Below are 17,548 nucleotides of genomic sequence, written 5' to 3'. Positions count from 1 at the left end.
CAAATAAGACAACTAAATAACTAAAAAGATTTAACAAAAAAATGGTCCAACTTGGTTACCTACCTGACCGACCCATACTCAACCACCAGACGTGCCCTAGCTTCAAGCAAGCTCACCCCATGGATCTTGCTGAATTAAATTGTAGGTTCCATCCGCTTCTAATAGATTTCAATAGAGTCACTGTTAGCTTTTGCTTTTGACAAGATGCCCTAGTCCTTTGGGTAGTGTAAGCATTTTGTAAGCAAAAAATCTAGATATTAAACGCCCAGTATTAGTTACAGTGCTCACTATTACGGATCTCACATCGACAACAAAAAATCTAGATATTGAACTAAGGTTTATAAAAGTCCGGCACATCATGACTTTTCCGTATATAACAAATAGGCAAAACAGTTCTCATCTACCAAACGAAACCATTAGAGTTTATGAATCTCAATCCGGTCTTGAAAAGATGACATATGTCGGGGATGTTCTTTTTAATACAGTAAATATGTTTAAATTTAAGATACTACTAACCGTATAGTTCAATATATACATATTGCATTTTTAATTTTCTAAAAGGTGGCATGTGACATGATATCTAACATGTAAATAAAACATTTAAAAATGTATATGATATTTTAGGCAGCACTCAAAATTCTAATCTCATTGTATGTGGTCCTAAGAACTAATTTTACTATCCTTTAATCTTAAACTTATTTACCACTGGTACCCAATTAAACGAATTTGACGTGACAGAAAACTATGGTTACACTTTTTTTTTCAAACTAGATTTTAATATATTTATTTATTAGTTTTTACAATATAATAATAAAAATAAAACAAAAAGGCAACATTCCTTTGAGAATAAACAGAAGAAAATGAAATGAAATGAGTGATAACTTTCCTTTCCGTTAGTAGAAAACCAAACTCGGTTTGTGGGTTAGTTTATGCAGTTGCTGACCAAGTGATGCTCAAGGTGGTTACCACGTGGCATGTTCCTATTGGTTAATAATCACACGTACTTTACACGCGGAAAAACCAACTTCTTGAACATCTCTCTTTTATTTTCGGTTTACCCCCTCAATTTTGAAGAGTTTACACAAATTGCCAAATAGAGTAATAGACCTTTTTTCTGTTTAGGAAAATTTACGTTTCACTCCCCTTAAGTTCATTAAGAATTTAAGACCATTCAAAAGATAAGATTAAGTTCTTAACATATAATAATAAATAAATTAAACAAAGAGACTTTCATAAATTAAACAAAGCAGGGACTTTCATAGCTGTTGCGTGCAGACCAATCTATCAACTTGTTCCCTATATAAACATTTTTTTGTACTAATATCTTCACTCACATCGCATTCCGGCAAAAACCTCCGACTAGCTGGCCCCCTGCAAACTCGTAAGAATTAAATCAAATAGTTTTGTTAATTGATTTGTCAACTTTTTCCTTGCATTTTGATCCATACATGTAATATGTAGATATATACAGTGATACACACACATTTAGTATATCCTATAAATATTAACGCTTTAAACTGGTGCAGAATCTATATCTCCTTCCTTCGTCGATTAGATACCCGGTTTGAACAACTCCTCTTTTAATTCTTTTTATTTCAATAAAGCTTATATATTATGTAGTTTTTTTATTTTCTTCCATTTTCTAGTTGTGTAGACCTGGTCTATACTATATATATGAATTGTTTTACATTTGATGATCTGTATTTATTTATTTAATTCATCCATCAATTCATTGTTTATATGATATTAATTGATATGGAATGGGGATAGCATCATAGCAATTCTAATTCATTTATATTATTTGGATGTTTTTTTATTTAAATCATATGTTGATTAATATCTTTATTGTAATTTCATTAGTCGGTTTGATTTATCTAATAGTTTTAACTAAAACAAGGGGTCCCTTAAAACTAAACATTTCTTAGCTAGCTTACATAAATATTTTTGAGACAATAATAATTGTGCTATGTTTGGATTGCGATTTTTTTTTTCCATTTTCAGCAAATATCAACGATGACCATTCCAGCGACAATTGATGTACATATGGATCCACTTTGTAATTGTAAAGGATGCATAGACAAGGTGAAGAAGGCACTTGGTAAGCTTGATGATGTTATATTGTTAGCAATGGATCCCAATATAGGGAAATTTACAATCTTAACTACTAAACACCCTCAACTAATAGAATATGCTCTTAAGCACTCATTTCCTAAAAAGAATATCACTCTGTCACAAGAAACTAGCCATGTCCCTCATGTTGATGATATTGCTACAACATTGATGACGATGTCACACATTCAAGGATTAAAGAGCATGGAGTACACGCAATCGAATACTTTCAAGTTTAACTTCACCAATGGCCATAACCAACCAACTCTCTCTGATGTATCACATAAACTCCACAATATTCGAGGTTCTGATGGCGTTCACCTTGAATCATATGATCCACTACCGCCACCACCACCACCACAAACTAATGTCACGCCATCTGCTCCGCCTATTCCCACAATTCCAGATCTGGTTTATGGGTACCCTTCAGAGTTTTATGATAACAACATAAATCATCCAGATGGTTGTTACACTGTTCTTTTAGCAATCATAATATGTTTTGTGATTTTCCATTTAGTTACATTTGTATACGAGTCTTTAGCCATTTCATTTTTATGACAGTGTATATATGTATTTTTTTTGTTTGAATAGGGATTAACTTGTTAAACCCAGAAGGTTGTTTGACATCCTTATTAACTTTATATGTAATCGGTTTCTTAATTTTTGTGTGTTTAATCTAGTATACAACGTTGTCGCCTTTGGTGTTGCATTGACATTTTTATTCTGAGCTAACAGATGTGTTCCTTATGATTACGATGATAAAATTACATTTTTTTTAATAAAATGAATGTGCTAATTACGTGTAATATAAAATATGATTAGCTTTCCTCGGTCAGTCGGAATAGTAATCACATAAACATTGTCTCGATTCATCTCACTGAAACCAAAAAACAACTTCAAATCCCCTTGCTTCTCTTTATTTTTAGTCTGTCGGGTCATCATCCGAAAACTTATAATGTTATTCCTCAAAAATATACATCATCCCTATCGTTTGCTGGTTTTAACACTTTAAGTCCGATAGTTTAAAAGTTACGTTCATCATCTATTAGTTTGCTGATTTTAAAAATACTACTTGGACTCTAGATCTAGCACGTAAAACCTACATAATTGCTTTATTACATAAAGTTAAGAATTGTATTTTGGGGACGGCAATGGGCCAACTGAGTTAAAAGTAACTGGAAAAATGTATTTAAAAGTATAAACATTATAAATTGATTTATATCTGAACAAGAACAACGTAAAAGCCTAAATCATTATAAACTATTAATGATTAAGCACATATATATACAAATTATTAGTTAATATTGTAAGCTGGCATTGTTGAAGTTGCCTTGCACTTTGTCATTGATGATCTTTGTGTTGATTGAGACTACTCACTGAATGCTCTTAACGTGTTAGTTGTTCTTTTTGTTGGCTGCTTAACTATCAATCTATTGATGTTCGGTCGGCCAAGGTATGTTCTCTATGGTTACTTTATGCATTCCATCTTGCATCTCTGTCTTGATTATATTGCGCCTACCGTAGATGAAGCTCTTTGGTAAACGTATACCTGTAACATAGTGCACCTTCTTCGTCTCCAATTTTGCATTTCCTTCAATGAACAAAGCATGTTTAAGAATACACATGCGCCTTCTCTAGTTAACTCCATTTTCTCGAGTTTCATGATTAATATTTATCTGCATTCTTTCTGCAATATCCTCCTTATACATTGTAAGCGAACTAAACGGCTCTGGGCATAATTTTTTGAGTAAAGACATTTGAATACACCGCCTAAGAACTGAAATAACTAAGAGCAAACAAGACAGTAGCTTTTTAATGTTATCAAAGAATAATATTTAACAGACAAGGAGGTATCATAGCAACTACCGGAGGTAAAGCAAATATCAAAACGGATTCGGAGAGTAAATATGAAAGGGTGTACCTATTGGCACACCAATGTGCCTATATGCGCACCAAACCCTAGTTGAATCAGGGTGCACCTATTGGCACACCAATAGGTCTATACGCAATATATAAACCATGGATTTCAGAGCCTTATCAGCAATCATTGCATAGAAAACAAGGGTTATATACGCTGCGTATAGGTCTATACGCAACGTATATAAACCATCAGATTTTTTTGGGTCATTTTGGTAGGTTTAAGGCATCACTTTTTCACAAAGTTTATATACGCTGCGTATAGACCTATACGGAACGTATATAAAGGGTTAAAAAGACAATGTTACCCTTGTTTTTAGCTGCGTAAAGACAATGTTACATGTGTAAATGACAAACTTACACATGTGTAAATTTTCTTTCTTAACGAATTCACGTTAATTTAAACGTGTAAACTAAATTTCTAACATTGTATTCGAATAATAATGATAAGTATAATTTTTTTTTTTTTTTAATTTGCATTGTTTTTGACCAAGTTCTTGCGCTTTTTTCATTCGTTCTCACGGTCCTCGCGATATTTAGCGTTCTCATTTAAACTTTCCTCCAATAATGTATCCAACCAAATTTAATTCTCAATTCATTACAACTCACTGAAGCCAACCAGTTGATAACATTCAGCTGGGCATCAATATGCAAACTTGTATATTAAAAGGTTGGATTACACATTATTAGACCAAAGTGATGTTTAATGATAGCATCGGGAATTGAAGTGTAAAATCGTAGCTTATATAACCACACATTTTGTAACCCTAGTTGCATCATGGAACTCTAATACAACATTCTTGAAGATACAAAAGAGAAAAAAGATTATTGGGTAACAACTATTTTTACACTTTACATAGTTTATACACGCCCAACATGCATAAAACTGAGGTGTAAGGCGGGCGAACACAAGGTATTAGTTGTATACACATCCTTGGCCGAGTATTTTAATTTGTTTTCACTGACGAAAACGCCATGACATACCAGAAAAATATGTCGATCGAAAACTATAACAATGAATACTCATAAAGGTTTTGGTAGCACCTATATGGGTACCTATAATTACAAATTTTAAGTTAACAAGACTTTAAAAAGAGACCCGGGTTCGACCTTTGCATTTTCACAAAAATGAAACGTTTTTACCATTTCGCCATTTTCAATCCACCATTCCATGTTCATCATCAATAATTTCGAATAATCATTGGTGCACCGATGGAATCCATTTAATTCGGGTAACATCATCGGTGCCTAAGTATTGCATCGATGGAATCCATTCATGAAGGTTTGCTCGAGTATGAATTAAAGGAAAATAATAGTTAATGATATGATGAGGTAAAAGAAACTTAAACCACACCTTATCAATGAGAAGCAATAACCGAAGTTATTGTTAATTTTGAATAAAAGGGCATTGAAACCTATGATTTTTTTAAATTACTTATCAAATTGTAATCACGTTTAAAATATTATTAAATTTTCACGACATTATCACAACTAGAGGTGCAACCCTAAATCGGGTTAGAAACCAAACTCGACAACCCTACTCGAACCCGGTTTGAACCTGATATATAGCCAACCAGTTTGGACCCGTTTCTACCTATAGGGTTGGACACGATATGGGTATTTCACAGTCAAACCGGTCCCAACCCAACCCGAATAGGTTTCATAGGGTTCGGTTCTCTTGTCTCCTATCCGGTTAGAACCCAACCCGGTTTGAGTGGCAAACCGGTTTGAATATTTTTCATCCTATCCCTAACCCGGTTTGAAACCGGTTAGGGTTAAAACCCTAACCGGATTTGTCCACCTCTAATCACAACTTTTCAAGGTTTGTTCATTTATATCTAAATCTATTTACCCGTTCCATTCATATGATTTACTTCTTATATATTTTAACTACATCATACTAATTGTTATATATATAAACTTACTAATCTACCAAACTTTCTATACATTTTCAAATATATCGTACTAATATTGATTATATATATAAACTTACACTAATCTACACCAAATGTATGAATATTTAATATTAAAGATTCATTTTAATCGATTGCAATTTAGATAAGAAATCACAGAAACCACATGCATATCAAAATTATCAAAGAAGCAAAGTCATTTGAAATTAGTAAAGCATAATTGTTTTTCAGCGGAAGTAAAATTGACATTCGAATTCGTTTGCATAGTGTATGAAGATTAAGTGCAAAACAGAGTATGAAAGGAACAAACAAGAAGTATACAACAGTTTTTGGACAATTTGAGATAATAACGTAGTTGTCTTGGTACCGGAATAAGTTTGCCGGTAACTACATATATATACATATCATATTGGCGGTTGAATAACGGTGGTTGAACAATGGCGGGAATAACCGTTTATGAAACGGTGCCATGGTTATAACAAACTGTTTCAACTAAATGTCACACCTAATCGAAATTACATACATTATAGCATAAACATAACATTAATAAACTGCTAGATAATTAAGTTTAATACCTAATACACTCCCCTATACTTAATTAGGTCTTGGTGGATCTTTGGAGTACACTTTGATTAGCTTCATCCACTGCTTTCGCTGCCTGTTTGAAATCGAACTGACGCCTCTTCTGCATTTTCTTCATTCCATGCCAACCGTTTCCAACAAACAAAGCATAATGTTGGAGTGTCTCTTCTTCTTGAGCATTGCCTTCGCTTTTACTCCTTTCTCGGCCGTTAATAGAAGGACGTTCATCATTTCCTATCATTTCCTTTTCCATAACATTTTCTTGAACAGTTTTGAACTTGTAGTAATATACCAAAACATCCAGATACATTGCATACATAATTCTCATTAATTCCCCATCATTATAATCATAACCCATATCCTTAGCCACCACTACCCATAAGTTGTTGTTTGTCACATTCTTATACCCTCCATCACGTTTCACAACCATGTATAAATCAAGCAAATCGATCTTCCTATTATCAGCCAAATAGGGTGGAATTGGTCGAGTTGATATTCACAGTTTGATCTTTATAAACCATTCTAACATCTCTTCGAACTTGATCTCTAATTCATGCTTATACTTAAACACGAATTCTGTAACACCCCAAATTCTAATAAAGATTAATCGAATGTTTATATGTTTTAAATGATTAGTTAGTTATAAATAAATAATGAAAGTTAAAGGTTAGGAAATATATAAGAATGATAACTTAAATAACCTTGAGGGGTTAAACTTGTAAATATGATTAGTAACATTATAAAAATTTAAAAACCCAGTTAGTGGGTGGGTGTGGGTCACGACCAAGAAGCAGGAAGGAGAAGAAACCCTTCTCCTTCATAATACCTCAAGAAATTCAGGGATTTAAGGTGTTGTTGATCCAGAAATCGAATGCATGTGACCAAATTCTCAACCATCTAAGGGTTTCCTACATAGGGTAAGTCAGATTATGCGATTTGATGCACTTTCATGAACTAGGGTTTAATCAAGTCGTGAAAATTGGAGAAATTGAACCTGTGTATGAATTAGAAACATCATTAGAGGATGTTTTATGCTTGGAATTCGTTAGTATGCGGTATAGAGTAGTATTATGGTAAAACTGATTCTATTGTACAATGAGCATAATTACAAAGATATATATAGAACAAAATACAACAGGAAACTAGCAAATGTACAGGAGAAAATTAAGCTAAGTGAATATGGAAAAGGTTGAATAGTTTAAATGCAATAATCAAGAGCATGAATTATTCCTTGAGATCAGCTGTAGTATCTTGTTTCCTAATACGCCCCCGCAAGATTGAGGAACCGTCGGAGACTCCGATCTTGGAGCGAAAGGTGTGAAATGGTCGGCGAGGCAGTGGCTTTGTGAGAACATCCGCAAGTTGATCAGAGGAGTTGATGTGAAGAACTTTCAGGTGACCGTTTGAAACCCGTTCACGAACAAAGTGATAATCCAACGCTACATGCTTCATTTTGGAGTGATAGACAGGATTGGCACATAAGTAAGTCGCCCCCGTGTTGTCACAAAATAATGTGGGTGTGTGCGTGGGTTTGATGTCGAGTTCCTGAAGAAGGTGTTGTATCCAGATTAGTTCAGCTGTAGCATTAGCAAGCGCCTTGTATTCAGCCTCAGTTGAGGACCGAGAGACTGATTTTTGCCGACAAGACCGCCACGAAATAATGTTAGATCCCAAGTAGATAAGATATGCAGTAGTTGAGCGTCCCCCATCCTGTATTCCACCCCAGTCCGAGTCTGAAAAGGCTGAAAGGTCAAGGGAAGAAGTGCGTTTAAGGAAGAGACCATGGTGAATGGTACCTTTGAGATAGCGTAAAACGCGTTTGAGGGCTTGCCAGTGGGTTTGAGTTGGCATATGCATGAATTGAGACAATTTGTTCACAGCAAAGGAAATATCGGGCCGGGTGAAAGCCAAGTATTGAAGTGAACCAACAAGCTTTCGGTAGGGAGTTGGATCGATTTTAGGAGAGGAGTCATGAGGAGAGAGTGTGTCCGCGGTACCAAGAGGTGTGTGAACCTCTTTGGCACCATCCATGCGGTAAGTGGTGAGAAGGTCTTGAATGTGACGATGTTGGGAAAGAAAGAGACCATTCGTGGTTTGGATAGCTTCAATACCAAGGAAATGGTGAAGAGAGCCAAGGTCTTTGATGGAGAACCGATTAGCAAGAGAGGTGGTGAAGAAGTCAAGAAAGTCATTGTTGTTGCCAGTTAGGACTAGATCATCAACGTAGACAAGAAGGTATGACGTGATGGAGCCTTTATTGTAGATGAACAAGGACGGATCAGCAAGAGATTTTTGAAAGCCGAACTTGAGTAAAAAGGAGGTAAGTTCGTTGTACCATGCCCGAGGGGCTTGTTTCAAGCCGTATAAGGATTTGTGTAGCTTGCAAACATGATGAGGATGTTGAGGATTCACATAACCTGGAGGTTGTATCATGTAAACCTCTTCTGTGAGAGTGCCATGAAGGAAGGCATTGTTGACATCAAGTTGTTTCAAGGACCAACTTTTAGAGAGCGCAATGGATAGAATGAGACGAATGGTGACGGGCTTGGAGACGGGACTAAAGGTTTCGAAATAATCCTTCCCGTACTGTTGATGGAATCCTTTTGCAACCAAGCGTGCTTTGTATCTTTCAATTGAGCCATCAGGAGCTCGTTTAATCCGAAATACCCATTTACATCCAATGGGGGTATGAGAGTTGGGAGGAACAAGTTCCCATGTTCCGTTTTGAAGAAGAGCATTAAATTCATTATCCATTGCGTGCCGCCATTCGGGATCTTTTAGAGCTTGAGTATGAGATGTAGGCTCAAGGGTAGCGGGTATAGGATGAATGGTGGTGGTGTTGACTACATTAGGATTGAAGTATTTGGTATTGGGTTTGCGAACCCTTTGTGGTCGAGTGGGGACGGGGTTAGGTTGGGAAGGAGAAGTGGAGGACGAGGAGGCGGTTTGGGATATGGGGTCAGTAGGTGATGGTGAAACCGTAGGTGATGGTGAAACCGTAGGTGATGAAGGAGTAGTGGAAGTGGTCGAAGTAGGGTTGGGAGTAGAGTTTGTCGGAGTTTCGGAGGTGGTAGGTGATGGAGTTGGAATGGGTTGAGCCGTGGGAGGTGGTGAAGAGGTTGGTGCAGTGGATGGGTTAGTTATGTCAGGAGTGATGTGTGGTCGATGGGTGTGTGTGGTGAATGTTTCGGATGAGGGAAGTTTAGGGATGGTGATTTGGGAAAAAGGAAATTGATGTTGAACAAACTCGACATGTCGAGAATGGTAGAGACGATGAGAGATGGGGTCAAAGCATTTGTAGGCGGATTTGGAGGAAGAGTAGCCAAGGAAGATGCATTTAATGGAACGCGAGTGAAGTTTAGAAGGCGCATAGGGCCGTAACCAAGGGAAACACAAACATCCAAATGGTTTGAGTTTGGTGTAGGTTGGAGGAGTATTGTAGAGGCAGTGGAATGGAGAATGGTTGTCAAGAATTGGTGTTGGAAGGCGATTGATGAGATAAACTGCGGTTTGAAAGGCATGTGACCAAAAAGATAGCGGCAGATTGGCATGATGAAGAAGGGATAAACCAGTTTCAACGATGTGACGATGTCGGCGTTCAGCGACACCGTTTTGTTCCGGAGTGTGTGGAGGTGTGGTGAAGTGGGATATTCCATTCTCTTTAAGATAGGGGAGGAGTCCAATGTATTCACCTCCGTTATCCGAAAAAAGTGAGACGAGAGGTGTGTGAAAGAACTTCTCCACTAGAGTTTTAAATTGTGGGAAAAGAAGTTTAACATCGGATTTTCGTTTCATTGGATATAACCACGTATATTTTGAGTAATAATCAACAATATGACGTAGTATGTGTAATCATCGATTGATTTTTGGACAGGACCCCATACATCGGAATAAACAAGTTGTAATGGTTTAGACACTTTAAATGAGTTTGCACCAAATGGCGTTTTATGACTTTTATTTAGAGAACAAGCATCACAATGAAATGGAGTTTTGGACATTTTATTATATTTGAGTCCTAAATTATTTAGTAAGGCTTTTAGAATTTTGAGTGAGGGATGTCCAAACGTGTGATGCCATGAAAGAAGTGACCCTGATGAAGTGGTGCTTGAATTGATTTGCTTCGGACTATGAGGAATGAAGCTGGGAGCATAGTAGACATCATTTATGTTCACTCCCCGCAGTAGGCGCGCCCCCGTGCGAAGATCCTTAACAAAGAAATCAAGAGGAAAAAATTCAACCGAAACTTTGTTAGTTTTGCAAAGTTTAGCAATAGAAACAAGATTATGACGTAAGCTCGGAACAAGTAACACATCGTTTAGTTTTAATGGACGAGAATTAGTAGGAATAGATGAGTGACCAGTGTGAGATATGGGAAGAGTATTACCATTTCCTAGCACAATCTCATCGGGTCCGCCATAGTCGGAGAGACTGTGTAAGAAAGCTGGATCATAGGACGCGTGATTGGATGTTCCGCTATCAAACATGCCAAGCGGACTGTTGGAAGAGCTGGAAAGGGAAGAGTTGACTGTTGGACTTGGGGATGTGGAAGTCGGATGGGAGATATGATGTTCCTGGAGGAACCGCACAAGCTTTCTACAATCCTTCGTCTCGTGACCTGTGATGTTACAAAAATGACAAAAATAATTATTTCGGTTAGTACGGTAACTGGAGCCGGCTTGCGGGCGGCCATTCCGTTGTCCAGGATTGTTGAAGCGGTTGCTGCGAGAGTCAGAGAAACGACTGTCATATGTTGGCCGGGATGGTCGCCTTTGGGTGCTATTGATGGTTGTGAGAACAGGGGTGGGTTGGGTTTCAAGGAGGGACCTTTCATGATCTACCAGCTTCTCAAAAAGATCTGAAAAAGTGATGGATGTGTCGCGCATTTTGACAGCAGCAGTGACCTGCTTATAGTCTTCTCCTAGATGAGTGATGATGTGCACAATGAGGTCGTCTTCATCAACCGGTTTCTGGGCAAGGGCCAATTCATCAGCAATTGACTTCATTTCACGAAGATATTCCGCAACAGGCCGGTTACCTTTGATAGTTGTGGCGAGCTTGGAGCGAAGGGAAATGATACGGGATCGAGAGACACCCGCATAAGTTTCGGTTAGGCGCTGAAAAAGTTCAAGAGAGGTTTCTGCGGAAGCAACGATGGGTAAAACAGTAGCGGAGCAGCTGCCAAGGAGGGCTCCGAGCAGGGTTTGGTCTTGTCGGAACCATAGGCGATAGGCTGGGTTCGGTTTGCCTTCGAGGATTTTAGGAGGTGGTTCAGTTTTGCCATCAACAAATTGTTCGAGTTCAAGTCCGGTGAGAGTGGACATAACTTGTTTTCTCCATGAGGTAAAATTATCCGGGATTAGTTGGATTGGGAAGTGAGCATGAGTGGAGAGGGGAATGATGGTAGTGGCCATGTCAATCGAACAGGTGTAGGAAGAAAAGTTGGGTCGGCTGCTGTGTTTCTGGGTCAATCGGACAGGTGCAGAGCAGGGGCAGAACAGGTGCAGGAAATGGGCTGCTGTGTTTCTGAGTCGGGAGAGACTGCAGAAAAAATTGCAGGATCGGAGAAGGGCTCGATGGAGCTTTGTTATTGCTCTGATACCATATGCGGTATAGAGTAGTATTATGGTAAAACTGATTCTATTGTACAATGAGCATAATTACAAAGATATATATAGAACAAAATACAACAGGAAACTAGCAAATGTACAGGAGAAAATTAAGCTAAGTGAATATGGAAAAGGTTGAATAGTTTAAATGCAATAATCAAGAGCATGAATTATTCCTTGAGATCAGCTGTAGTATCTTGTTTCCTAATAGTTAGTATTGATGGTTTGAAGGAAAACCCATTTGTTCTAGTAGTATAATGGTTTTGAAGTTAAATAAATTGAGTAGTCTTGATTGATGAATGTTTATGTATTAGGATATTGATGAATTGTTATGATTGTAGAATGATTAAGATATGTGAATTTAGTTGATTAAAAGAGTTGTGAATATTGCTAGTGAAATCGTGCATTGGATACATGTACATAAGGCTCAAAATGTTGTTTGCACACCATGTGTTCGATAAAATGCCTCAATGAAGAACTATGTGATTTTGAATGTATTAAAAGTGTTGAATTGGCATAGGGAAGATGTAGTATTTGATACATTGCAAAATATGAAATGGAATGTGATTGATGCGTGAATGTGATTGTAGTGAATGAAATAATCTAAATAAGAATGAATTATATGTAGGAGTGAAAGAATAAGGAGCTAATTCCGGTTCGCAACAAAAGGCTCAAGAACGAGGTAAGTTTGCTACTTACAAGTTTATTCAACAATATTAGTAGTTTGTTACTTTAAATATTAGTTTCTTAATGATAGTCATTGTATTAAAATGAGAACGCGAAAGTAGAGCTCCGTAACGGTCCGTGATGAACGGGTCGGTTCGGGTTAGGGTTAGAATGAGAATGAATAAGTGAAGTTTTCTTATTGTTCCGTGTAAACGGGTTATGATAGAATGATTTGGAGAGAAAGATGTAACGAAGTTGGTTACATAAACAAGAAAGCCGAGTATAAGAATGACTTAGCCATGTATGGTTCAGAATTTAAATGGTGATTATTGGTTCACCAAGTTCATTAACGCGTTAGTTGAAATATGAGTATTACGCTAATGTTGTTTGTTGTAATGGTTGTAGGTAAATCTCAAGTTTAAATGCTATTGCATCGCTCGGAACCGAACACACCTTGAACGCCTTTATGCACTTCCGCAATCATTGATGTATCATCACTGGGTCAATATTTTGATTTAATTAGGCTATGTTGGTAGTTATAAACTCTAAACTTGAAGTTGTAAATCTTTTGTCAAACACTAGTTGTGATGGTCGTTTTGAAAGTTTCTTAAGTGTCATGAAATTTACTATGTATTTTTAAAATGCGTTGTAGGTCAATTGTTGAATGTTATTAAACAGGAAATTGCTTATTTTACGAACGGGTCATGCCCGAATTTTATTAGACAATAGTATGAATTATTGAATTTTCGGATTTAGAACTTTGGGCGTTTCAAATTCCCCATCATCTAACATATCTACCAGTGATTTACAGTTAGTGAAATCATGAAATTCCATTGCTTGAATGATCATGACATTCCAATTAGGTTCAAGTGATGATAAGTGCAGGGTTTCGAAATATGAATTTAGATAATCTGCCTTGTATTCTTCATTTGTGGAACTATGATTAATTACCTTTTGTTTTTCTTTCATTCCTATTTCTTCTTCCTTCGTTAATCTGGTGACTTCATTCATGGTGTTAGAAACAGGAACAAAAAAACATCGAATATGTCTTACACCTTTCGCCATTTATCTTAACCGTATATCCTTGTAATACTAACTGATCCATACTTAAGACATTACGACCTAATTCAGGTGCATAAAATATACTTTGAATACGTAATGATTCATTCCCAGACTTAACTTCTACAGCCCCTACACCCCTGATAAATAGAAAGTTATCTTCCCCAGTTTTTGTTTCTACCCCAACCATGTGTTTAATTCGTTTAAACACATTCAGATTTCTGGCAATGTGATGATTAAATACTGTACTTACATACCATATATCACCCTATAATCCGCCTTAGGTACCGGTGACGATCAGTTCCTGTCGGAAATCATCTTCTGCTTCTTGTCGCTGAATACCGGTGTTTATGGCTTGTCGGATTAAAAATTGAGTCCCTTCATCGTTTTCCTTCACTTTGCACGAAATGATCCGGGGTCCGGGTTCGTGACAGTAATAACAAAGTTTAACGTGTGACTCCTTCCTTTGCTTTTCGATCTTTTCATCGGTGCAGTGATCACATGGCAGTATCGTTGATGTAGATTGCATAAAACCATCTTTCTTAACCGTGGCTCTGATACCACTTTGTTGGAAATCAGATTGTTATGAGCAGAAGTAAAATTGACATTCGAATTCGTTTGCATAGTGTATGAAGATTAAGTGCAAAACAGAGTATGAAAGGAACAAACAAGAAGTAACAGTTTTTGGACAATTTGAGATAATAACATAATTGTCTTGGTACCTGAATAAGTTTGTCGGTAACTACATATATATATATATATATACATATCATATTGGTGGTTGAATAACGGTGGTTGAACAATGGCGGGAATAACCGTTTATGAAACGGTGCCATGGTTACAACAAACCGTTTCAACTAAATGTCACACCTAATCGAAATTACATACATTATAACATAAACATAACATTAATAAACTACTAGATAATTAATTTTAATATCTAATAATAAACACAAATCAAACATCATAACCTTCATCCCACCGTGAACCACCAGGCTACTCCTTTTCCTCCTCCGCACCACCACCGAAAGTAGGGGTCATCACCTTATTCTTGTAGTTGCTGACCAGAACTGTGACAACCCGCACTTTCAGATTTCCACTGTTTCCTTATTATTATTACTAGTTTGTCTAGTCCAGTTAAACTCAATACGCGTTCGCGCTAACTTTTCTCATAAATGGGAGTTCTGTTTATGTTATATAAATATAACAATAATAACTTGTTGCATAATGATACGATATAGGTACGATTTTATGTATGAACAAGTTTTGCGAGACTCATTGGGGAAACTGTGGTATGCATGTATTTGTGATGTGTTATATATGAAGCTTTACCTTGATTGTGTTTATAAGATTACATGAACGAGCATGATTATATGATTGTGAGTTGCTACATATTAAATGATACACGGTTACAGTTTATGTATGTTCAACCGCACACTTATACTCGGAGCCGTAGAACCCGTTTGACCACACTCCCCATGAACCCTTTTGACCACACTCCCAATCCCTGTTCTTAGTCCACTTTCCCTAAGCCCAAATAAAGATAGAATGTTGGGCCGGTTCTTTTGTTAAGCGCATACACACATACGGCTTTGTGTGTGTGTGTTCTTTATATAATTTAAATGGCACAATAGAATAATAAGATATATCTACCCTAATTCTACATCTTTGACGGCAGTCCCTCTATATCGAGATCCCCACCCTCCTCGACTCTTGTGTCCATGTAACTCATAATCAGGTTAGTGGGTTTTTCTTGTTTATGATTCAAGAACATAGATTATTAGGTCAAATGAGAATATGAATATTAATTGCGAAGTAAGGGATAGATTATTTGATATGTTTGGTTTCAAATTGTTGTGGATCAATATGTATCAGAATGATAATCTGTGTGAACAACTTGTTATGCGATGATTTGGATAACAACCATTAGATCTTGTTCAAGATAATCTGGTTAGTGTAACTATTCTTGGTTTGAACCACAGTGATTGTTTTCGTTATGTGCAATGTAGTGCCGAATTATAACCGTGAATGCGTATGAATGATGTTATATAGCTAGGATTGTATGGTAATATAGGGTCCGAACTAAACTGTTAGCATGAATCTGAAATTTGTCTATGATGCTAGTCGATGATCCAAGATGTATGCGTGTGAGGCTACTGATAACCCTTGTATGTTATCAGGGTTCGATGATTTGGTACGATAGGATGTTCTTAGATATGTTGCATGATTGTTGGATGATGAGCATACATTGAAACAATACATGATTAGACCTAATTGGACTAAGAACGTGTAAGTTAATCCCTGTTAAATACGATATCCGATCCGTGAATTGGATTCGCATGAGGATGAGAAACTGTTACAAAGATTGTGGTACTTGATCCGCATTAAAGATTAATGTTATTGTTAAATTATGTTAATAATTTAAGGAGGGTTAGGAATTACACGATGTCATGGAAATTGTGGTGTCATGGAATACATGGTTGGTGAAACCGATTTGCTGTGATTTTTGGAGTGTGTAACTTGATGTGTGGGTTGTTCTCCGGTAGGCCACACACACTACATTCGGATTTTATACGTTAACGGGCCGGGTAATGTTATTGGGTCACACACTCTAGTCTCGGTCACACACTCAAACAGGAACCACACAGTCCTTTGGGCTTCAAGTACAAATGGGCTTTACATATGCCAAGTCGCACACTTACACGGAACCTTTATATTATCGAATTATGTGTTAATGAGTTGCACATTAGAGTGAATGACTGAATTATTGTTTACGTATGTGAAACACAAAACCTGCTTGCTTGTGTACTGATGGTTAGAATGCGCGTATGGCTATGTGATTTACTTGTATGGAAACTGACTGTTATACGTGCAACTATCATAGGGCTTGGTTGGCCACTTTTGTTAAGCGAGTAATTAAATCAACCGAGCAAATCAAAGGTGAGTTCATCTCTTGAGCATGCGTCCCGGTGGTTGGGACAGTCAGTGGGTATTCCTGGGAGGGATAAGTCTTTTGGGTAAAAACGGGAACGTTGGATAATATACTCTTCCTATCACCTTTAAAGTCCCTCCGTGTTGTTTGGTTACCGGGAAGGTAACATGGTATTAGTTAGTAGCGCTACTTAGGTTTGGCAACCTCACCCCGTACCTGGGAGGACGGGTGTTGAACTAATGACCTAGTCATGACCAATGCTTTGATAGGAGCATTGGAGAAAGGGCAAAATAATCAGAAGCCGTCTTGTATTGGGGTATTATCAACATTGTTTTCAACATTGCTTTCGGAATTAAATTCAATGGATTAACTAAACACTTGGTAACTAACGTTTTCGCAAATCTATGAACTCACCAGCGTTGTCTGATACACTTGTTGCATGCTCGCAGGTCGTGAGATATATTGGATTTGGGAACTTGCTGTCTGGAGTAGCTGGAGTGGTCATGGGTCGACTGGAAGGATTCATGTGTTTGAATTATTAATACTATACATTGATTTCGAAACGGTTTAACTTTGGTTTATTAATTGCTTCCGCTGCACATGTTGGTTTTCATTTAAACTTATAGATGTCACTTTTCTTTAATAATTGACGATTATATTTAACAACTTGTGTTTGGTTCAATGTGATTGGTGGCTCGTTATTGGTTTGTCACACGCCTAGTAGGGTTTCCCATGGGTGGTATTTTGGGGGTGTGACAAGAACC

The 17,548-nt window shown here is 37.2% G+C and overlaps 1 protein-coding gene across 1 annotated transcript; it reads left to right on the top strand.

The window, feature by feature from the left end:
• The first annotated feature begins 1,348 nt into the window (after positions 1 to 1,348).
• On the top strand, positions 1,349 to 2,769 carry LOC110906226. The gene is made up of 2 exons (XM_035983487.1): positions 1,349 to 1,381; positions 1,527 to 2,769. The coding sequence occupies exon 2, from the start codon at positions 2,014 to 2,016 to the stop codon at positions 2,665 to 2,667; it is 654 nt and encodes a 217-aa protein (XP_035839380.1). The 5' UTR covers positions 1,349 to 1,381; positions 1,527 to 2,013; the 3' UTR covers positions 2,668 to 2,769.
• Positions 2,770 to 17,548: the final 14,779 nt, after the last annotated feature.

This window comes from Helianthus annuus, chromosome 14, assembly GCF_002127325.2.
Source record: "Helianthus annuus cultivar XRQ/B chromosome 14, HanXRQr2.0-SUNRISE, whole genome shotgun sequence".
NCBI lineage: Eukaryota > Viridiplantae > Streptophyta > Magnoliopsida > Asterales > Asteraceae > Helianthus > Helianthus annuus.
This window is presented reverse-complemented; position numbering and strand designations above follow the sequence as displayed.

What these genes read in the sequence shown, in the direction of transcription:
- LOC110906226 (XM_035983487.1), top strand. Translation starts at nt 2,014, where the DNA reads ATGACCATTCCAGCGACAATTGATGTACATATGGATCCACTTTGTAAT.